The sequence below is a fragment of the Chrysochloris asiatica genome, unplaced genomic scaffold (assembly GCF_000296735.1).
Source record: "Chrysochloris asiatica unplaced genomic scaffold, ChrAsi1.0 scaffold00047, whole genome shotgun sequence".
Classification (NCBI taxonomy): domain Eukaryota; kingdom Metazoa; phylum Chordata; class Mammalia; order Afrosoricida; family Chrysochloridae; genus Chrysochloris; species Chrysochloris asiatica.
The window spans coordinates 15,566,355-15,589,817 of NW_006408565.1; the positions used below are offsets into that span (position 1 = coordinate 15,566,355).

The window sequence follows — 23,463 nt, forward strand, 5'->3', positions numbered from 1 at the left end:
CAAATTTATATCAAGTTTTATTCCCAAAATATATTAAAAAAAAAAAAAAAAATCACACCCCAAGAGATTTAAGATGTTATTATTCCACAGTGCTTGTTTGCCTGAGTCTTCACAAAGAACATGGAATTCCAGACTATTGGGTCCATTCCTATGATCCGAGTCATTCAAAGGAAACCACCCTCTTGGCCGTGTCACCTAAGGAGCTGGTAGCTGACCATGACCCAGGTATCAGGGCGAGTTTCTCAGTGGGATTGAGTATTGCTAGAAGAGCTCTGCGTACTGCAGCAGAAGGTGCACACCCCATCCTCTTCCCTCAGAAAGAGTCTGTCACATGCTTGGGGACTGCTGTGCAGGGACACCTGGTGTGGCCTGGCGAGGCAGCGTGTACATGGCCCCTAGAAACTGGTCTGCAATCCTTCCTGCTTCTCGCAGCCCACTCAGCAGAGCACCGTGGACCGTGGCTGGGTAGTTACGGATGGTGTGTTCTCCCGCAAAGAACAGCCGTGGGATTGGCTATTTCAGAGGAAATTAAGAGAAAATCAGTAGGTTTAGCAATTACACCTTTATTCTTTTATCTGAACTGCCAGATTCCTATTGCCCATTGAAAGCTGAACCCCAAGTAGCAACCCATGATTCCATCAAAAAGGTTTCTCATCTCCCTCCTCTGTAAGCATGTTCCTAGTATTGACAGAGTAGAAATGGAACAGTAAAACTCAGAACTGCAGCAGCTCCATTTGACTTGGGGGAGACCCAGCTCTAGAGCTTGCTGCTCCTGTGACTGACAACGGGGCACCAGGAAAGCAGAGCATTCCTTAGTCAGGAAGTTCTGCCTCTAGCCCAGAGCAGCCTGGAGTACGTTAGCAGGAGCCCTTCCTGTTCACTGGAGCAGGGACCAGTCTAGTCTAGATAAGGACCTTAGGTTACTTCTCAGAGGCATGCCCTGGGGGGCCTCTAGTGAGTGGAACACAGCAACAATCTCATGAGCCTTTACAAATTCTTACTCACAAACCGTACTGCTTCTCTCTCCTTTCAACTCTAGATTATCTGAAAAGTGTCCAGTGATAGAACAATGGGAATCTAAAGGATCAGCAGTACCATTTTACCCTGAGATCCTGGTCTCTTCCCAAATGAGGCCAGGGTCGGTTTGCCAGTTTCTTACCTGCGGGGCACCTGGAATTGAGGGGCCGGGAGTGATTGGCTGAGCCATCAAATCATAGTCATTTCCAGATGATCCTGCGGCTACATAGGAATAGGAGCCCCGGGCCCAAGGATCAGCACGCCAGCGAGACACCACAGTCTCCTTGGGCTAAATAAATAAATAAAGCCCAAACAAATGGATATGCAATAGTCATTCTTAGACCCCAAGAGAAACCTGTCATCTGTGAAAGGCAGACAAAGGACATGCTGATGGCAACAAAGAATCTTCATACTCAGGGCAGGCACTCCCAACACCTTTCATCTTCCTGCAAGCCAATGCACATGTTTCCATTCTGGCCCAAAATCATCCTGACCAAGAACTGATGCTAGAACAACCCCCAAGTGAGTCTGAACCCCCCCAGGTCCTTGCTGCTCCCACACAACTATTCACTTACCTGGGGCACCGCACTGCTGCCAAAAATTCCTTTGAGAATGGCCAGACATCGGCCAACAATCACATCATCACTTATGTTTTCCATGATGCCAGCAGCTTCTCCTGCTACCAGTGCCAGTAGTATTGGAGCTAGGGAGACAGAAAGGACAGTTCCAGAATTACCTACATACTGTCCTCAATAACCTTACTAGAGCCCTCATTATTCTTGGTGCTCTGAAATCTGACACTAGGTATGCAGCCCTCCGATGCTAGAGCCAAGTTATACTTCTAATAGAGCAATTCAAGGAGTCCTGGCATGGCACTGTGGGTTAATGCACTGGATCGCAAGGTCAGTTTGAATTGCAAGGTTGGCAGCTCTGATTCATCAGCTACTCCTTGGAAACCCTATACAAGATCACTATGAGTCAGAACTGACTTGAAGGCACTTAACAAAAATTAAAAGTTGATCCTCAGAAGGGAGCTGGCGGACTACAGATTCCTCCCTGTTCCTAACTGCAGAGCAGATGGGTCCTGCAAACACAACTGCAAGCCTTACTAACCAGCACTCCGATACGCAGACAGAAGCAGCTCAGCTCTGGCTCCTCAGACAGCTTCAAGACAATGGCTTCAACAATGGGCTCCATCCTTTCTAGCTATCCCAGCTCCCTCCATGCCCATTGTAACCTCTGTTCACACTTTCAGGGAATATTTCCTCAGATGTACTAGGTGCTGGGGATATAAAAGTTATAAACTAGGCTAGACACCCCATTACATATCTGTGTGATGATTTATTTATACTGCACATAAATCGTCAGATAGATATGCAACCATGAACTGTGATAAAAGCTAAGCAGAAAAGCATAGACTACTCAGAGAGTGTGCTCCTTGTGTGGCGCTAAGAATAAGTACTGGACTACTAATTGCAAGACTGGATGTTCAAACCCACCAGCTGCTCCTCAGAAACCCTACACAGGGCCATGAGTTGGAACCGACTTGACAACACTTACCATCAACTCAGAGAATTCAGAACTTGAGGGGCAGAGTGTGTCCTGGAGGGCTGGGGTGGGGGCTCTCTGAGCAGTGGGTCCAAGCCCAGGGCCCTAAAGCTGAGGAGCCTGAATACTGCACGAGTGTGATCTTGTCCCTGAATGCTGGAGGAGACCAGGCACAGAGACTGGTTCAGGTCAGAGGGGACAGTGGTTTGGACTGGAGAGTGGGCAGACTTGCTAGTGATTCTGAGACAGGTACTGAGGCCTGGTCAGAGAGGGAGCTCAGAACAGGTGCCCACTCCTCTGCAGGGAGAGGCCCGGGATGGATTCAGGCAATGAGGAGAGCTGGGGGTGGAGGGCACTCTGCCCAGCAGGATGTCCCCTGAACCTTACTATCTTACAGCCATCTCTGAGGAATCAGGGAAGGTATAGACATATTTTCTTTAGCACCAAATGAAGAGTAGTCCAATTATAGAAGAAACACATTAGCAATTGGAGGTAGAAGACTGAGATCCATTTGAAGGGAAGTGATCAGAGATTCAGATACATGAAGGTCAGAGAATGAGGGGTGGAAGTTTCTCCACCCAGAAAGCCATCCTGGGCCAACCCCTCTTAATTGGGTGTGTCCTTTTCAGTGACCTGGGTTCGAACCCTGTCACTCTACTCCCTTCCCAGTTCTGAGACCACCTATCTCATTTTTGTGTCCCCCATAGGCTGGGAGCTCCATGAACACAGCTATTATTTTTCCTTCTGTATATCCCCAGCATCTAGGAGGGATTCAGTACTCTCTTGTTGAATGAACAGAAAGAAAAATCAAGGCATATATATTTGAGAAAACCCAAAATATTTTTACTTCTGTTCTTCCTATAAGGCCATGAAAAAGATTAAAAGGAAAAAGCAATTACCTTTATAGAGGTTCCAGAATAAGAAGAGCTCACCCCTGCTGGCAGTTGTACTGCCAACGTGTCCGAACAAATTGACACTTGGATCCCAGAAAACACGGTCGAAGCACAACACCACCTGCCAGGAAGAAGGGCACATGACTTGGTGGCTGGGTCAGACAATGTGGCTTTAAGTAAAGCTGGACCTCAACACCTTTCTTTCTCCTGAGACCTTAAGGTCTTTTTAATAGATGTTCAATCAAAGTCCAGAATCCCTGGTTAGAATGGTGCTATATAGGGCCACATTTATGACTCCTTTAGGATTCCTGGTGTGATGCTGTAGGATAAGCACTGGACTTGCTAACCACAAGACTGGCAGTTCAAACTCACCAGCTACTTTGGAAACCCCATACAAGGTTCACTATGAGTTGGAACTGACTTGACGGCACTTAACAATGACTCCTTTTGTAGGATTGGCTTTATCCTCCTGGACTTATCTGATAGATAATGAAGCCTGGAAGGGAATGAACTGACTAGCAGCTGAGAGCACAGTCCAATGTACACAGCTGCAAATCCCTCTCCTCTGTGAGTAAGGTTAGTGAGACAGGTATGCTGAGAGAGGGTTACCTTGTTAAGGTTGCCAAATCCCATTCTCTGGACTGCAGATGTTTTCCACTCTGGAAGAGGAGGCACAAACTGAACAGCTGGGGGCTGCTGCTTCAGCACACCCAGGGGAAGGGTGCAGAGAACAGCGTCACACTTATAAATAAATGTCTGACTTGTGGAGCGAGTATTCACAGCGATCACTTCACACCCTGAGGAGGTTGGAGGAAAAAGACTTGGTGATGGGCCAGTACTGAGTATTCAGTGCACAGGAGAATCTGCACAACATCACATGACTACAAGTCTATCAGTTAGGGTCACTGCTTCATTTCCTATACCAACAGAACAACTGGCCTTGATTATAATAAATGAATCCAGGCACAAGTAGATGGGTCTAAAATAAGGAGCTAAAACCACCAACAAAGGCACTATTGACTCTTATAAATGCGAACATTTTACTCAGGAGTCATTAAGTCTATAAAATAGCCTATAAAGAAACATGTCCAACACTCTTGCTGTAGGGTCCAGCTCAATACAAGATCAGATCAGTGCCTGGAGCCGGGCTGTACCTGAAGCCGTGTAGCGAACCTGCCGAACCGCTGTGTTCAACTTAATGTCCAGGCCTTCTGCTAATGCCACAGGCACACAGGAGTAGCCATTCCTCACTGTCAGGTGGCTGCCAGTAAACTCGAAGTCATCGTCCTAAAGAGGAGGCAATAGGACACATTTCCACATTTTTGTAATCTAATAAATCTATGCCCTTTATACCAAGTTCTGTATGTAGATATTGAAAACAGCTTCTAGAAAGGATCACTACATGTGGGCAGAAATGAAAGAACCACTGCTGCCCAAGGAGACTGAAGGAGAAAGAAGAAAAAAAGCCCCAATGTCCTAAGGGCATTCTCTGGACAGTGGGATTAATTAGGGTGGGTCTGTCCTCTTTAGGAGGAGATTTTATAGCTTCACAGGTCAGGACCACCAGAAGCCCCATCGGGGACAGGCAGGGTCAAGGAAGTCACCATCCAGAAAACCCCAGATGATTAGATGCCAGAAAAGTTTGACTTTCAAATGCCTTACAGATTTGCCAGCACAGTAGATCTACTGTCCTGCTTACGTTTTCAGTTGCCTAAGGCTGTTAACCTCAGGGTCAGCAGTTTGAAACTACCAGCTGTTCCATGGGGGAAAGATGAGGCTTTCTGCTCCCGTAGAGATTTACAGCCAGTAAAACCCTGTACAGGGTCGCTATGAGTCAGAACCCACTCCACGGCACTTCACAACAACAACAAAAGAGCATAATCAGAGTCCAGGTGTGGTGCTATAGGATAAGCACTGGATTACTGACCACAAGGTTTGCATTTCAAACCCACCAGCCACTCCTCAGAGACCCCATACAGGATTACTATGAGTCGGAACTGACTCGATGGCACTTAACAAGAGCAAAACCAGTTTTCACTCCTTAAATATACAGGCTTTAAAGGAGAGGAAGACTTTCCAAACTAAAGTCAGTCATGCTGGAGGAAAGCAATTAGTATTAGAAAGACTGGCCCCAGATCATTCATACAGTCAAGGTTTGGCCTGGAAGTTAAAAATCTCCCAAATGATCTTTTTGAACTTATTAAAAACTTTTCTATACAGGCACACTTTTGAAAATTTGTATTTCTAACTAGGAAATTCCTGGGGAAGACATGTTGTTGTTGTTAGGTGCCATCGAGTTGGTGCCAACTTATAGCGACTTTATGCACAGCAGAATGAGACACAGCCCGATCCTGGGCCAACCTCACTATCGTTGCCACACTTGAGTCCATAGATGCTGCCACTTGGCCAATCCATCTCACAAGGGGTCTTCCTCTTTTTCTCTGACCTTCCACCCTACCAAACATGGTATCCTTCTCCAGCAACTGCTCCCTCCTGACAACATGTCTGAAGTATGAGATATGAAGTTTGGCCATCAAGCAGCACTCTGGCTGCACTTCTCCCAAAGAGAATTCCTAGATACGAGATGAAAATACTGGACTGGCAGCAACTCTAGCAGATCAGATCAGTTCAAACAACCCACATCCAACATTTAACACAATTACAAATGGATGCACACTAAAAATTTAAAATATGCAAGTAAAATAAAATATTTACTTCTATACAGTTTTAAGTCTGCTTAAAGTCTAAGAATTAGAGAGTAGTCCATTCAATATCCAAGAAGCCCTGTGTACCTCACAAAATGAAAGTGAAGAGTAAACCACACTTAAAGTACTTAGGAACGGAAAAAAAAAAAAAAAAAAGATGTGTAAGACTTACACATTGACAACAATAAAACAATAAGATGATTGAAGAAAACATAAGTAAATAAATACCATGATAAGACAAATTCACACTAAAGACATCTATAAATTCAATGCAATTCCAATCACACTCCCAGAAGGCATTTTAAAATAAAAAATTTTCCAGAAATACAATACAGAATACCCAAAACAATTTTTAAGAGAACAAAGTTGGAGCATACAACACTCACTACCTGATTCCAAAATATACACTAGGGAACTACTGAAGCCAGCATGGTAATAACGGCTCACAGATAGATCAATGAACAGTAAACAACAACCATAAACAGACGCATGCTTACCTGGTAAAATGATTTTGAACAAAAGTGCAAAGACAAATGGAAAAAAAAAATAACAAGAAAGGATGATTAAATATGAAAAAAAGAGTCCCGCCACAGTTTATGATATTAAAAGAAAATTCACAAAGGACTACAGACCTAAACATACAGCCTAAGTCCATAAACTTCGGAAGAAAATGCAGGAGAAAATTCTTGGGATAGAAAAAAAAAATTCAAGCCATAAAATAGTTTGAGTTCATAAATACTTTAAATATTTCCACTTTTAAAGATACCACTTAGAAAATGAAGAAGCAAAGCAAAGACTAGAAGAAAGTATTTACAAAATGCAAATCTGCTAACGGATTTCTATCCAGAACATTGTTGCTGTTAAGTGCTGTCAAGTTGATTCCAACTCTCGAAGAAGTAGCTGGTGGGTTTGAACCTCCAACCTATTGTTAGGATATCCTACAGTGCCACACCAGCACTTCTTGTTCCGGAATAGAAAGAATTTAAAGAAGTCTTACAATAGGAAGCCAGACAATAAAGTTTACAAAACGGGTAAACAGCTTGAACAGACACCTCACCAAAGAAGACATCTGAACTGCCAACAAACACATCAAAAGAGGCGCCGCCATGTCCTCAAGGAAATGCAAAGGAGAACCACAGGCAATACTGCTCTTTGTTGTTGTTTAACTGCTGTGGAGTTGGTTCCGACACATAGTGACCCCGTACAGGGTTTCAAAGGAACTGCTGGTGAGTTTGACCACAGACCTTGTAGTTCAAACTGCCTTTGCAGTCCAGTGTATTAACCCACAGTGCCACACCCGGACTCCACAGCAATCCTATACGGGGTTTCTGAGGAGCAGCTGGTGAGTTTGAACCACAGACCTTTTGGTCCTGTGCTTATCCTAAGACCTAGCAATTCCACTCCAAGGTATTTTACCCAAGAAACAGTCAGCTGCTCCACTTGTAAAAGCCAAAACTCAGATGTCCATCAGTGGAACCCTGTGTCTATTGTGTATATACAATGGAATAAAGACACAAAAGAGTCCTGGTGTATGTAGCACTGTGGGTTAATGCGCTGGACTGCAAAGTCAGTTTGAACCATAAGGTCGGCAGTTCAAGCTCACCAATTGCTCCTCGGAAACCCTATACAGGGTCGCTATGGGTCAGATCCAGAAGGACAAATTACTGAGAAACACAACACAAATGAAGTTCAAAGCACTTTATGTTCAAGTGAAAAAAGCTACACACCAAAGGTTACTTGGGTTATTGCATATCATATGACCCAATTTATATGACATTTTAGAAAAAGCAAGACCATAATGACAGAAATCAGATTAGTGGTTGTCTGGAGCCAAGGGGGACAGGAAGGGATAGGTTGATGAAAGGGCTCTTTATTCTTGATTGGAGTGGTGGCTCATGACTAGAGACATTCATTTAAAATGGGTGAATTTTACTGTATAGCAATTATCTCTCTTAATTAAAACTGTTTAAAAAGATGATGGTGGTTATGTGCCGTGGAGTCAGTTCTGACTTTTAGCGACCCTGTACAGAGTTTCTGATGCTGTAAATCTTTATGGGAGCAGAAAGCATCATCTTTCTCCTGCAGAACAGCTGGTAGTTTCGAAGTGCTGACCTTGAGGTTAGCAGCCCAATTCAAAACCACTGAGCTACCAGACAGAGCTCCTTGTTTAAAAAGACAAGTATCCATAAAGCAATAGTTTCTCTTGAGAGCCTTCTCAAAGCCACATGTAAGAAAATAAATGGTGAAGGACTTTTACCTGATCCCAATGTTTAAGGGAGAGGGTAGAGAGAGGTGTGGCATTAGCAAACTCAAGATTTGCAAAATGCCAATCCAGTATTTGTCTGTCTCTTGATGATAGATACACATCACTGTAAAGAAAGAACAAAAGAGGGCAAGCTTATTCAAAGTCAGATTCTCTCAATAGGAGTTGACCCTTAGTCTGGGGCTGCACCTTAGCTAAAAAAGTGGACTCAACCAGTGGGACCTTATATCTTATATGTCTGGTGCCCAGAGCAGTGTCAAGCTCAGGACATATAGCAAATTACAATTAGGCCTCATTTATCTGGAAAAAACAAATGCTTCTTCCTACTAGTAAAACCTTAAATACCCTTGCCTTACGAAAGCTTATTCTTTGTAGAAAATGTTTTTAATAAAGCAGGGACTAAAGCAAAGATGGGTGGCATTCCTGACCACAGAGTCAAATAGGCAGATGTGGAGGCCCAGTGCCATCTGGTATCAGGTTAAGATTCACATCAAAACCCAATGGAGAGCCTCAGAATGAGGAGAGTAACACTCCACCACCCTCTATCCCACTGAAAGAAGCCATCTTCATGGAAGGGTCAGTCCAACAGTGAAAGGTTATCTTCTCAAATACAACCCGTTAGGCATTTAGGACACAGTTACAAGTAAGACTTTAAGAGTACAAGTAGTCCGTAAGTTCACAGATATTTCTACTCACTAAACAATTTAAAATCCATTTGTTGAACATAAATAAAAATTCATTAATTAAATTGAAATAAAAGCCCACTAGCTTTCTAATTTTCCTTTTATATTGAACACAGAACAATGTTTGTTTTCCTTACCTTGGGGGATTGGCTTCTAATTCTTGAAGTTTTTCTTCTAGTTTTCCTTGTGTTTCAGCCAATTCATCATATTCCTGATAAAATTAAGTGAAACAGATTTCTCCTGAGTGGTAAGATACCCACCTCCCTTACTTATACCATGAGGTATAATGTCTGCATCAGATCTCTGTTCACATAGTTTATAGGAGAGTACCTCAATTTAAGGTTGGGGGGTCAGAGTTTGGGAATTTTTGTCCTTAGAGACATGTTACATTTACGAAGCTAGAAAAAGATGTTGTTTGTGGGGTTTCAAAAAGGAAAATAAAAGAAGAAACACATGAGTGTGCTAAGTAAAGGAGAGTTGGTAGCACAGTGGGTTAAGCACTAGGCTGTTAACTGCAAAGTTGGCAGGTCAAACCCACCAGCTATTTTTCAGGAAAAAAGAAGAAGCTGTCTGCTTCAGTAAAGATGTTAAAGTGTTGGAGATCCTATGGAGTAGTTTCTATTCTGCCCTATAGGTTATTACTATGAGCCAGAAGCAGCTCCAAATCACTTGTGCAGTACTGGGTAGATTTCATAAATAAAGACAAAAAATAGTAACAATTACCATTTCCTATGCATTTACCTCAGCATAAGGATAAAAAGTCTGGATACAAAATTTTATTTAAGGTTCACAATTACCCAGCAAGTTAGGTATTATTAACACCAGGTTACAGAGAAAGCAATTAAGAAGTCCAAGGCATCACAGCTAGCAGATACCAAGTTAGGGATTCAAATCAGACAGTTTGTCTCCAAGTAACTATTCTAAACTGTCAGAGATAGAGCTCTGCTGTGGCACTGTAGGATAAGCACTGGATCACAAGGTTGGTTTGAACTTCAAGGTTGGTGGCTCAGAGCTACCACCTACTCCTCTGAAGCCCTATACAGGATCGGGATGAATTGGAACTGAATTGACAACACTTAACGACAACAAACTGAGTGACCTCTGCAGAACTGAGATTTAAATAGGCCAAAGGGAGGAGACTGAAAACAATACTAGCCTAGTGTGTGTCCCTGGCTCCTCATGGCCCACCCCTCCTTCCTCCTCCAGGGCCTGTCTGTGATCAGCCAGTGGGGTGCGCGCTGTTTGGTACTATTTCTTCGCATTCCCAGGAAAGCCAGGGGGCTTGCTGTATACCACACCTTGCAGAGGGCAGTCAGGTCCCTGTGCTTGCTTTTCACTAAGAACTCAGCAGTGATATCTCGGGGGGGCTTCACTTCAGAGGCTTCTTTGTATTGCTGGTGGAGTTCTTTAATTTTCTCTTTCAAATTTACCATCTAAGAGGAAAAACAAACACAAATGTACCATTTTAGATTGTGATGTATTTGATCTCCAGACCACAAGTGGTTTTGCCTCCTCCCCCAAACTGCTAACTGGCCACACCAGGTCTATAGTACCAGGTCTCTGTGTTTCTAAATCTCTCTTCTTTATGTCATTTTGGAAACAAGGGGAAATAATCCTAGATAGCTTAACATGAAAGTGTCACATCAAAAAAACCCAGACTGTACTGAATTTAATTTCCAGGGGAAAAAAATCTATCACCAATTGGGAAATAGATGATCATGATTTTCTTTCAAAGTGTGTAACAGGTCAGATCACCACAGAAACAACCTCAAGAAACCATTCCTGATGTTCTTTGTTGCCAGCTTTCTGATGGTACCAACAGGACATGGTGAAAGCATGAGACTGTGGGGCCAGGGCCCGGCCTTCCTGCTATTTGACAGTTTTGTGGCCCTTCTTCTCCTCTGACAAGCCATGAAGAAGGAGTGCTAGAGATCTCTTCATCTGAGGTCTGGTGATACACTGAGCCAAGAGCCTAGTTACAGGACTGCACTCAGACTTTGCATTATCGAGGCCCCCCCAGGGTCATCCCTCTTCAAGTCCCTTTGCCTTCCTCATTGGGAACTTGACACCAAGACAACGGATTTCCCTCTAGTGCTAGAATTCAGCAGAAGGACTGCCCAACTCTGAACCAGCTCAAGGGAAATTGACACAGAAGAAAGCGCTAGCTCCCTGGCAACAATGAACCACCAGCGCCACACTGCAACACCAAGTGCCTTCTGCTACTCAGGATTTTCTTTAGAATCATGAGACCTAGCTGTGCTGACCTACTATTCCAAGGAGAGAAAACTCAGAAATACTTTAAAAATGTCTACACCAACAGTTGGTGTTTCTCCTTCAGCTATGAAGAAAACACAAAATTTCACCTTATTAAGAAGTTCTTTCAGTTCCTCCTGAGTCTTCACTATCTTCTTCCAGTGTTCAATCTGCTCATCTTTGACATGCTTTTCTTGTAACCTAAGAGAGACGGTATGTACAAACATCCTGGCCACATAGCCTGCGGTTTAGCACAAGACAAGTGCTCATCAAAAACACACCAGGGCATCAAGTCTGTGGAAACTTTCAATCCTTTGGAACAAGAAAGTTGGCTGGTGACAAATTATATTTTAGGCTATGTTAAATACAGTACAATCTCATAAAAGCAATGAACTTTTGAATAGAAAAAGGCCTTGCAGAACAGGTTATTATTTTAAATGATTTTACATTTGAATTTAATTAACTATAGCTCATGAAAATAAGTGAAACCTAGCTTGAATAAAACTTGCTGAAAAACTTAAAAGCATAACATCAAATCTCTAAAGTGGAATTCACTTTACAACAAGTAGTATCAGTGTACTTACTGGATGACAACTTCCAATGCCTGGCCAAGGGACACAGGCTTATTATTGAGGACATTGAAGTCTAGTTGATGACTAAGGTAAGATGTAGCTTCTAGCAACCGGTTAAACTCTTGCTCTACCATTTCATCTTTCTCTTTAGGAACCTGAAAATCCGAAGTATAGCAGAGTTGGTCCTTATATAAAACTGAAAATGACCATCCAAGAACACAAATGTGCGATTGTTTATAAGGGTCAAAATATGTATCTTTGAAGACAATGATCCAGATTTTCTTTTCCATGAAGTGGTCAATTCCATTTGAATGAGATGTGAAATGTGTTGGCCCTGAGTTTTCCTTCCTCTCCCCTCTTTACCCTCAGAGTTGGGTCTCCCCCTACATTACCAATCACAAGATCACAGTGGGTGCTCACTGACTGAATTACATGGAGCAAAAAAAGGCGCATTGGAGCTGACATGCACTGAGCTGAGCTGACATGCAAACACTCTGGAAAAGTCCCAGACAACAAAAGCCATGTCAACACACCTGATAACCTTCCAGAATAAGGGCAAGATGGGAAACTAAGAAGCCCAAGGTATCTGCTGCCCCTCAACAAGGACAGCATTTCAGGTGGGAGTTAAGGAGAGAGAAGCGAGTTCACAGCTTGGAATAAGAACGCAGTAGCACCTTTATTCTTCTACAGAGAGGAATGGTGCTTTGTAGCACCAATGAGTTCAGAGTTGCCTTGTCTAAAACTCTTAAAGAGGCTGACTAACTGTGGTGCCAGACTCCTCACTGTGTTGGATGAAGGGAACAGATTGCAAAGCCAATTAAGCCACAAGCCCACGTTCCTGAGCCCTTCTGTGCCTATGATACCACCCATTAGCTGACACACACCACTGGCTATGGCTTCACTAGTCTCAAGATAAACTGGCTCTGCATTTCTAAGGTGGAATTCATGGCAGCAGCAAGAGAAGGAAAAGCATGCCTAAGGCAAGTGTCTCTTGCCAGTACTAGTATCTCATAGTCAACTGGGAAATGGGACTCAAAATATGGAATTTTATTTTAGTTCCAACTTAAAAGTAGTAACAAAAAAAACACAACAACATCAAAGTAAGATCTAGTAACCACTATGACTACAGAGTGGTCTTTCTCAGTCAGAGGACAAGATCACCACAATAAGACTCTACTGCTCATTTGAAAGTTCTTCCCTTTTGTCCTTCCCAATTAGACAGGCCATTTCACAAAACTGATTAGTCACACAAGTAACTCTACTAGTTGAGCTACCATGGAACAAAAAGAATTGGGTAAGAGGTACAACCTGTACCGAAGGAAGAAAAGGTTTAAAAATACCACAACAGTCCTCTGTGACTGTACATGACAGACGCCATAACTGATTCATCGAATCATATTTAAAGCATCAAGTTCTAAAAGACCACACCAGGGAGAGATCAGGGTATCTTTATGAATTAGAGAGTCACCTTTAACCTAAAGAAAACGTAAATCTCTAAGAATCTTATTTCTGTTGAGAACTGAGGCTGAGGATTGACCACTGGATGCTTGGTACCATTTACATATCAGGCTTGTGGTAGGTGCCATTTACATATTAGGATGGTACCAAGAACTAGGTGGATCCAATGCATCTGACTCACTCATTTAGCTGCCATGGCCAAAGACCTAGCTATCAGAGCTGATGGAAGGGATTCCTCTCAGGAATTCCATTAGTAACTTTTCTTCACCAAGGCTACACACAGAGCAGCTCAAAGCTAGGTTAGATTTTTGCTGTTTAACCTGGCTATTTCTGCAGTGAAGCTACAAAACATAGTTCTGGAAGCTCTAAATTTGGTGCTTGTTTCAAAAAACAAATAATTACATTTTAAAAATGATTAAATCTATGATTTAAGAGAGCTCAGATTAGTTTCCAAAAACCAAGTGATAACTAACCAATCACAGACACACATCTTTTCTCGGAGTACAACAAGAGGTTATTTATTTTACCTGTGGCTTCTATGATGTCTGGCAAGAGGATGCTATGACAGCAAGAGGGACTAGAACATATGTTCTACAATAGGGCAGAATGCGCCAATACCACAGTATGCAGATGGTGCAGATTAAAGCTCTTCCAGGGTCAACTTTAATCTCTGCAGCTTGGGTGACAGTGACACAGGGCAGTTCATACTGACAAAGTACGAAGCGCTCAGGCTCAGTAAGTAGGGTCCAGGGTGTGTGGTAAAGAGATACTTAAAGGGACACTGTCAAGGTTAGAGGGACCAAATTTGACCTTCGGCTTCCTTCCCTCTGTTTGCTGAGCAGCCTGTTTGATTCATTACTTTTCCCTCACTCCACCCACAGCCCCACAAAAAAACAAAAAACAAAACAACAAGAAAAAAAAAAAAAACACTGACATTTTACATGCGTTTTTAATGAGAAAACCTCAGATGGCACCAGCCCAACACATAGGCGCAACTCTACAACAACCCCGTGTGGATGTATGATGGTGAGGGTCTTTGGAAGGGAAGTATTTAAGTTTCAAGCTTTGAATGAGTTATTAGAAACAGTGAGGAAAATGATTTGAGAAATTATGAAAAAAATACCTTGACAGTGTCCTTTTAACCAGTGCAGCAGAGAGAGAAATAAACTGTAAATAACAGCCCAACAGCCACGTCAACTTTCGTCTGTACGACAGCAGTAAAATCAAGGGTTTACACATACACAGCATGACAGAAGCATTCTGTTAGCTCAGAAGCTGCAACCACCAGGGAAATAAGGAACAGACTGTACAGAAACCAAAATGGGAACATCAAGGCATAGAAATGGCCAAAGGAAAGCAGTTTATAAAGGGGGTTGGGGAAAAAGGGAGAGGGTGTCAGAAGCAGTAAAGAATAAAGCAAAACTCAATAAAAGAGGAAAGGATAAACACAGAACAGTAACAACAACAAAAATAAAGCAAACAAACATAAACCAAACCAAAAGATGACTGCCACACGTGGCTGGCGCCAGGTTGGCAGGACTGCATCTCCGGTACACCACGCTAACTCAAGGCTCGGGGTTTATGAGGTGATGAGAGAAATAGTCATCAAGCCCCATCAGTGTTCTGCCCTATTAAACAATTGTAGGAATAGTGCAAGTCACACCAAGGGCTAGCTTTGACACCTAGTGGTTCACCACCAAGTTTGAAAGTCTACTTTGAAATGATATGAAGATTTGGAAAATACCAAACTGTGTTTTTGATGTTTGGACCTTGAATCCATTTCTAAAATCAAGCTACTTGGAGACATCTATTTGACAAACCCAGGCAATGAAAAGGACCTAGTAAGTAAATGAACACCCTGAGCATGCCAAAGCCCTGTACTTCAGGTCATTTCATTCCCTTTGGTGAGACCCTTTGGGGTTTATCAGTATTTCAAATGATTATGGAAAGAAGAGCATAAAGGAGTTTAAAGGCTGACAATCTGTAAATACAATGCACACTAATTTCCACTTCACCTGGCCTGCATCCTGAGAAAGCACCTCTGTAAATGATTGCAAAGGACAAAGCACCATCTTGGAAGGTGGGTGTATTTCTACATGATATATCAAGAATTTGTAACAGCAAACTAAAAAGGAATTTTTGGGGAAAGGACCAATTAATACAGCCTTCTATCAAAAGACTGCTGTAGGATAAGCACTGAACTGAAAGGTTGGTTTGAACCGCACCCTGTTCTGAATGGGTCCAATCTGATTATTCTGGTACTTTAGATTAAATGGAACATCCCTGGACATAGTAGGGGGAAGAGACAGACTGTGTGTCTAATCCAAGAAGAATAAATTGGGGAATAGGGTACGAACCACTTTCTAGACAAGGTCCTTGATACTGCAAAAAGTACTCTCAAGGAAGAGAACAGCTCTGTTTCACTCTAACCTTAACCACAAACTCTTGCATGCTTCCAACTCGTCATCTACCACCAGTGTCGCTAAGTTCTCTTGCAGCAGAGCAGAATGAGATTAAATGTAGCCATGTCCCAGGGCAGAAAGTTCTGAGAGTCAGCCAGAGAAATTCTCAGGAAGAGTAACACATTGAAAAAAGGTTTGTAATAGCCAAATCTGGCCTGTATCTCCCCATCCTATCTATCACTCAACGCTTGTAGAATTATGGTGAAACAAAAGGTCTTCTTTCATGTCCTAAGAGAAATTTTTAGAAAAAGAATAGTCTGTAATTCAGATTTCTAAACAGCCAAGGGGAAGTTCCTAAAGGGAGAATATGAACAACAGATACAGTCTCAATCCAAATCAAATTCAATGTGATTTTGCAACTGGAGACTCTCATCTCTCTCCCTGGCTTTAACACATAAGGAATTTTTTAGGAAATAGAAATAGCTGGTTTTCTTCAAGTGGAAAAATAGGATTGAAAAGTTAATGTATTTTTTTCCATGCCCTTTTTGAAGAGTATAACTTGGGAATGAAAAGTCAGTATCATTATTATATGTGCAGGAAAAAACCTATTTTGCAACTTCAGGAACACTAATGGAAAGCATTTATAAATGCCGCAGGGATGGCGGCTACTGATTTGTAAGAGAAAGACTGTCTTAAAGATACAGATGATGCTCCCTCAAGGAAGGTGAAAATTACAAAGGTGACTCGGCCATTGAACTCAAAAGTATACTAGTCTAAGTAGCACTCTTGAGTGCAAAGAAAACTTGGTAAATCAGTGGGCTTTCTAAGAAGCCTGGTACCCACTGCCCTTGTGTGATTTTCCTTCCTTGAAATAAAGAAACCATTCCAGAAAGAAAATCGAGACCTCCATTTCTTAGAATAATAGTTACTGAGCCTGTGGCTCTCACTCGGTAGCAACATACACACACAAAAGCAAATAGAGACCAGAGACCTTGTAATACAGAATACTACAATAGTGCAAGAATTTGATTGAGGTATCTTTCATTACTCCAAGAAAAAAAAAGGATTCAAAAGCCCCCGAGTTTATAGCTGGTGTACAGGAGATGCAGAAAACATTTACAGAGAGAGTAATTTCCCCCGCCTCCTCCCCCTGCCATTCATGTTTTCAGTCCCCTCACTGGTGAGTCCCAAAATGTTTCTGAAATATGAATCATCCTCTCTCCCAGTTAAGCTGAATACAGCATGGTTCAGTGTTCAACTCGATAACCGGTGAATCTGAGGGCAGTTGCTGCCTTATCTCTGATTTATAGGGTTAAGGATGGTAGACAACAAAATGAATGAAACTTCTATTTCTAGGGATATCCTATATTAGAACCAAATAGGGAAGCCCATGTTCTTATCACCCAGAGCCACAACATAAACTTCCCTTTACAAATACAAAAATCCAACAGTCTAGGGGCCAATGTAGGTTCACAGAGAACAAGAACAAAAAGGTAAACTTTTTCATGGATCCTTGTGATTGTCACAATGTAACAAAACAAAAACCACTTGCTACATGATTCTTCTATTGTGTACTGACAAAATGGTTGGGTATGGTGATATGTCCTTAACACAGAATCTACAAATGGTATGGCTAACTCTGAGCAACTGTAGGCTGGGAAATTTTATTTCTGTATACAAAGGGGCTTCAAAAGTTTGTGGAAAATAGAATAAAAAAATATTTTAATTAATTAAAGATTTTCCCCATGAATTTTTTAAAGCCTCTTCATACTAACAGAACCATCAAATCACTTCCTTTTCCACTGAGGTTGTCCACAATGAATGGAGAAACACAAATTCATTTCATTGGACAGTTTACTAATGAAAAATCAAACGTTGATTGAATTTCCTTTCTTGTTCCAGGCCTTGTTGGCTCCTGAAAGGAACTACAACAAGCTCTTTGAGAAGGAGACTTAGTGCAGTCAGTTAGAATGTACTACACACACTTACATCTTCATGGAAATCTCAGTGAGGTGTAGTAGAACAGGTAGGGGACACTAAGGAACACCAGACTATGACTCTTGCTCTTCAAATTACTGACTACACTAACCTCAGGCAAACAACATAGTTCAGTTATAGTTTCTTCCCTAAACTAAAAGGAATGAAAGCACTAATGTATAACTAACACCTTTAGATGTCTAAAGTCATGATACTCCTCTTTATGCCTGACTAACATAAGGTGGCAAGATCAAAGTTGCAAACTATTTTTCCAACTTTAAGACTGTTCAAAGGCTCCTCTTTACCACTTGGCTATTGTACCAAATATAAGGCGGTTTCAAAAAGTTTATGGAAAAATTCCATTTTCCACCAACTTTCTCAGACAAACATACCAACTTAGAAAAACTCGAACATAAATCAATGTGCTGCTTCCTTCACTGAGAACATCTTGCTACCAAAGATGAAAGTTATCTAAAATAACAGAGTGGCTAATCCTATAGTTTATTTAGATTCCAACACAAGCTACTATCTCACTGCATACTGCTCACCAACAGCTCACAGACTGGCAGCCAGCTGGCAGGCCACATTTGGGAGTGTGAGGAGCCCTGGCAGCACAGTGGGTAAATGCTCAACTGCTACCTGAAAGATCAGCAATTTGAGCCCCCCAACCACTCCATGGGAGAAGATAAGGCAGTCTGCCTCTGAAAAGCTTACAGCTTTGGACCCATACAGGCAATTCTGCTCTGTCCTCCAGGGTCGCTCTGAGTCAGAACTAACTCAACAGCAACAGGCTACTGGGATACTCTCACTGCTGCTCTCTACAGATCACCTTAGCAAGCAACAGCCTCCATAGAATAGCCTCATCCTCAACTGTAGGGCTTTGACCATCCCAGCTTCAGCACTTCAAACCTTCCTTTCCCTTTCACAAGCACATGATGAAGTCCTAACCTGCCTTTCCTCAGCTCTCCTTCGTTCCAAATCTCTACTCATCTTTGACCCTCCACAGACTTCCTCACTCCCTTAGCTCTTCCACAGCAGCTGGACTCCTACGTCACCTTTGGTAAATCAGCCTTGACTCATAACTATTTGTGTGACTGTTATAATTATGGGCAATGTGCTTGTGGTTTACTTCAAAATACTCCCAAAAACAAAAGTAGGAGTGGGATAGAGGAAACAAGACTGGAAAAATTTCTACTTCTGTGTTTGAAAATTTTCACAATAAAAAGTTGGAACAAAAGAATTATTCACAACAGACAGTGGAATCTTATATTGCAGGGACTATTTACAGTTCTTTGCGGAATAATGGAAATTTAATGAATTGCTAAATTCACCTTTATTTCCTTTCACTCTCATTCTATTCTATCTATTCTGTTTATTCTGCCCAGAAGCCTTCCATCTCCAAGCCTTAGGAGTAAATTAGGATCTAGAAGGCTGGAGATTAGAATCAAAGCATTCCAAGATAGGCTGTCTACAGGTCAACAGGAGTCATTAAAGATGTTGGGATCTTAATGTTTTTTGAACAATAAAAGTCACCAGGTACAAAGCAAATCTTTCAATCCTGTTTATATTCTGAGAAGTATGTGCTTTCTTACCCCTAATAGGCAACTGGAAAAACTTAAATACAAACTTCTGAATTTCACTCACTCCTACCAAGCTCACTTAATGTAAAGTAGAGCATGCTTTACTAACTACAACCTAGGACTGATTTGGTTTACACAGTCTATGCCTATTTTATGTCTGTTAAAGTACTCTCAGTCTCCAGTCTTCAGTATCACCTCCCTGCCTTGGATTGGCATAAACTTTAGTGGAATCCACCTAAGCATTTGAGTAAGGATAAGCATTTGGCTATTAGTCCAACAAAAACATGAGCCTATAAATAAAAAACCAAAGTCATAAATAGTACACAGAGCTAAAGGACATGATGGGAGGCACAATACAAGAAATAATCTATTTTGAATTCCACAAATCTCTTAATAGGTGGCCACAGTCAAATACAAAAAAAATTACCAATCACACTAGCCTTAATTAAATGTCTAAAAATAAACACCTAACCATGCATGCAAATATGCATAATATAATAACTTCCTGGTGTGCCACCAGAATTGTTAACCACAAAGTTAGTGGTTCAAATCCACTAGCCACCTCTTGGAAACCCTATACTGGGTCATTATGAATCAGAACCGACTCAACAGCACTGAACAACATCATATATACGTTGGGATTAAGGAACAATCAGAAAAAGGTCCCATCAATTCTATCCTGGGTTCATATTTATATGCATGTATGTTCTTCACATGTTTCTCCAAAATTGTTTTCAACTTTATTCTAGACATTTTTAAAAGTTTTGTTTGTCCTTGACTTACAGCTTGTCCATTGGCTTCATAAAGTGGGCATTTTTGCTTGATCTTGGCCAGTTCCATATTTACTTGTTTGCTGACCACAGCCATGGGATTTCCTCCTAGAAAACAAGCAAACAAATTTAATATACTTATGAGAAGAGGATCAAAACCTCAAAGTAAAAATCCACTTATTAAAAATGATAAATACAAGCTTAAGGTATGTAAATTATCACAACAAAAAATATGTACAAAATAAAATATGCAAGATAAATGTTAAGAGAACAAAAAACACCAATAACCCAACCAGTTAACATTTTACTACATAACTTTCTAGCCTTTATGTGGGAGCAGTGGCTTCAGATGATAAGCACTGGACTACGAACCCCCAGGTCTACATATAGTTGGAGCCTGCCAGCTTCTCTACAGGAGAAAAATGAGGCTTTCTGCTCCCATGAAGATTTAAAGCCTTGGAAATCCTATACAGGGTGACTATGAGTCAGAACCAACTAGACAACACTTAAAACAGTATCAGCAAAGCTTTATGTGCAAAAAATTACACTCACCCACAAAAAAATGATAACGTATGTATTGTTTTTAAATCTTTTCTCAACTGAGTAATATATTACAGACCTCATTTCATGCTAATATGGAGACACAGTTTTCACTGGCTTTGTATTTCTCATGGTATCATAATTCCATTTTTTAATCTGCAATTTTTAAAGTTCTATTATAAACAGCTCTGGTAGCGTAGTGGTTACGAATCGGGCTGCGAACCGGAAGGTCAGCAGTTCAAAACTACCAGCTGCTCCCGTAAAGATTTACAGCCTCAGAAACCCTATTCAGTGTCGCTATGGGTCGAAACCGACTCGACGGCACCTAACAACAACAACATTATAAACAATGCCATATCAAAAATGTTTAAAATATTAAGACTGTCTACTTGTCTGGCAGCGTAGTGGTTACGAATCGGGTTGCTAACCTCACAGTCAGCAGTTCCAAACTATCAGCTGTTCCATGGGAGAAAGAAAGATAAGGCTTTCTGTTCCTGTAAAGATTTATAGCCTCGAAAACCCTGTACAGGATAGGATCACTATGAGTTGGAAACGACTCCATTGCACATAACAACAACTTGTCTTATATAATTTCCTAGAACTAGAACTTCTAGGTCAAAAGGTATGGCAATTAAAATTTTGCATATCATGGGACAGGTTTTTTCCAAAAGTCTAACTGGCAACAGTAAGAATACTCAAGACCAGTATGTTCTGAAATTGCATAATTTGTGACTTTAAATAACACTTCAACAATCTTTTAAAGTCTCAAATTGCTCTGCAGCATAAAACTAAGAACTACTTACCAAGACCTGTTACCACCATGGCTCCAAGATCAGCTACGTAGTTTCCTTTGCGAAATGTAGCAACTCTTCCACCCACTCGATCCTGTTTTCAGAATTCAATGGCCAAAATCATCAATTCTATTTCAATCATAATAGCCTGGCCTGGTAACATCCTACGTCTCTGTCCTTTATAATCCCAAAAGACAGGTGTAGTTTAGTTTACAGGGAATGTAATAAATAGTATTGTGGGCAAAAACAAAGTTTAACTTGAAGATTACTCAGGGAAAGGTAGGTAACGAATGACATAAGAGGTATAGAACTAAATGAGAGGAAACTGTATCTTGTCGTGAATTACTTAGTACTGCCTTTCTAGTCACAGTCTTCCCATTTTGTGATGAATTGTACACCCTAGTATCTACGCCTATGGCTATGGTCCCTGAGTTGTCTGTTACGTGTAGGGGGCAAGATTAAAGTGGAATGTATCTTGAGTCCCCACCTTACTAGAGGGTATTAACTCAAGAAACAATCCCTAATCTCCTTGGGGAAATTGCTTTGGCAAAGTTTGCTCTCTTACTCTGGCTTCATCTCTGCCTGACCTCCAGTTCTTGGGACTTGCGACCCAACAATTAGTGAACTACTATTTTCCCTGTGGTCCTTGTCTATTTTATACAATAGGAGATATTAGGAACAGCTAACTAGAGAGATAGCAGTACCTGTGACTAAAGATAAATCTGACCTGATTCACCAGCTACCCCAGCCCTATCAATCAACAGCCTGTCATCTGTTCTCTCCATTTGCATTTGTATTCCTCAGCCCCTGCAACCAGGTGGGTGAGGAGAATCCTCCAGAGTGAGGACTGAATTAGGCCTTTACGACTTGATGGCCTCCACCAAGCGCATGAGCCATTTCCTTGATCATGGGTGAGTTCTGTGAGACACTGCAGTGAACTGCAGAGCATTGGGACGGACGGAAGGGAGCACACCAGAGTAGGAGTGGTGGCTGAGATCAGGGATTACAGAGCTGGATGTTGTTGTTGTTAAATGTCATTGAGTCGGTACCAACTCATAGCGACCTTATGCACAGTAGAACGAAACACTGCCCGATCCTGGGCCAACTTCACTACTGTTGCCACGCTTGAGCCCACTGATGCGGCCACTCTGCCAATCCATCTCCTTGGGGGTCTTCCTCTTTTTCTCTGACCCTCCACCTTACCAAGCATGATATCCTTCTCCAATGACTGGTTCCCTCATGACAATATGTCTGAAGTATGAGAGACGAAGTTTGGCCTTCTTGGCCTCCAAGGAGCACTGTGGCTGCACTTCTTCCAAAACGGATCTATTGGTTCTTTTGGCAGCCCATGGCACTTTCAATATTCTCCTCCAACACCATAACTCAAAAGCATCAACTCTTCTACAGTCTTCCTTACTCAAGCTGTATAGCCCTTTGGAAAAGCCAGACAACTAACTCCCACCTCACGGGACCAGCCCTGTGCACAGTCAAAAGTCATCCTTAGTCACAGATGCTGCTATCTCTCTGGCCAGCTGTTCCTAATATTTCCCATTTTACTAGACAAGGACAACAGGGAAAATAGTAGTTCACTAATTCTACACTAAATGCCATTTTTCTATTACCATTTTCTGACTCTTGTAAATGATGTGCTGTCTCTCACTAATGGTTTTATCCAGGACAGCCCAATGCCAGGGGGCAGACTGTCTACTAAGCACAAACTATTGACAGTTACCAGTTTTATCCCTGTGGACCAGGGATTTTCAAATACGGGTGATAACCTAAAGGTTAGCAGCCCGATTTGTAACCACTATGGTACCAGAGCTCCTTAGATTATGTGACAGTAGCTCATAAACACTCAACAAAATAAACCCTGCACACTAGCGTTGTTGTTGTTGTTGTTAAGTGCCTTCAAGTCAGTTCTGACCCATAGCGACCCTGTACAGGGTTTCCGAGGGTGTAAATCCTTACAGGAGTAGAAAGCCTCATCTTTCTCCCGCGGAGCGGCTGGTAG

General features: G+C 41.8%; 1 protein-coding gene across 3 annotated transcripts in view; it reads right to left on the bottom strand.

Moving 5' to 3' along the window:
* The window catches only part of KDM1A (lysine (K)-specific demethylase 1A), an 89,265-nt gene continuing 65,802 nt past the window's right edge, over positions 1 to 23,463 (bottom strand). The window contains exons 8-21 of one of the 3 annotated variants that reach the window (XM_006862327.1): positions 21,465 to 21,546; positions 20,135 to 20,229; positions 14,516 to 14,527; positions 11,947 to 12,089; positions 11,473 to 11,563; positions 10,408 to 10,542; positions 9,247 to 9,320; positions 8,421 to 8,532; positions 4,613 to 4,745; positions 4,068 to 4,255; positions 3,465 to 3,579; positions 1,593 to 1,720; positions 1,160 to 1,306; positions 1 to 513 (exon numbers count right to left, since the gene is read on the bottom strand). In XM_006862327.1, coding sequence (XP_006862389.1) covers positions 328 to 513; positions 1,160 to 1,306; positions 1,593 to 1,720; positions 3,465 to 3,579; positions 4,068 to 4,255; positions 4,613 to 4,745; positions 8,421 to 8,532; positions 9,247 to 9,320; positions 10,408 to 10,542; positions 11,473 to 11,563; positions 11,947 to 12,089; positions 14,516 to 14,527; positions 20,135 to 20,229; positions 21,465 to 21,546 — 1,641 coding nt within the window. In that variant the 3' untranslated portion in view covers positions 1 to 327. The remainder of the gene's footprint in view (positions 514 to 1,159; positions 1,307 to 1,592; positions 1,721 to 3,464; positions 3,580 to 4,067; positions 4,256 to 4,612; positions 4,746 to 8,420; positions 8,533 to 9,246; positions 9,321 to 10,407; positions 10,543 to 11,472; positions 11,564 to 11,946; positions 12,090 to 14,515; positions 14,528 to 20,134; positions 20,230 to 21,464; positions 21,547 to 23,463) is intronic. The other 2 variants (XM_006862329.1, XM_006862328.1) reach the window with 2 other exon arrangements.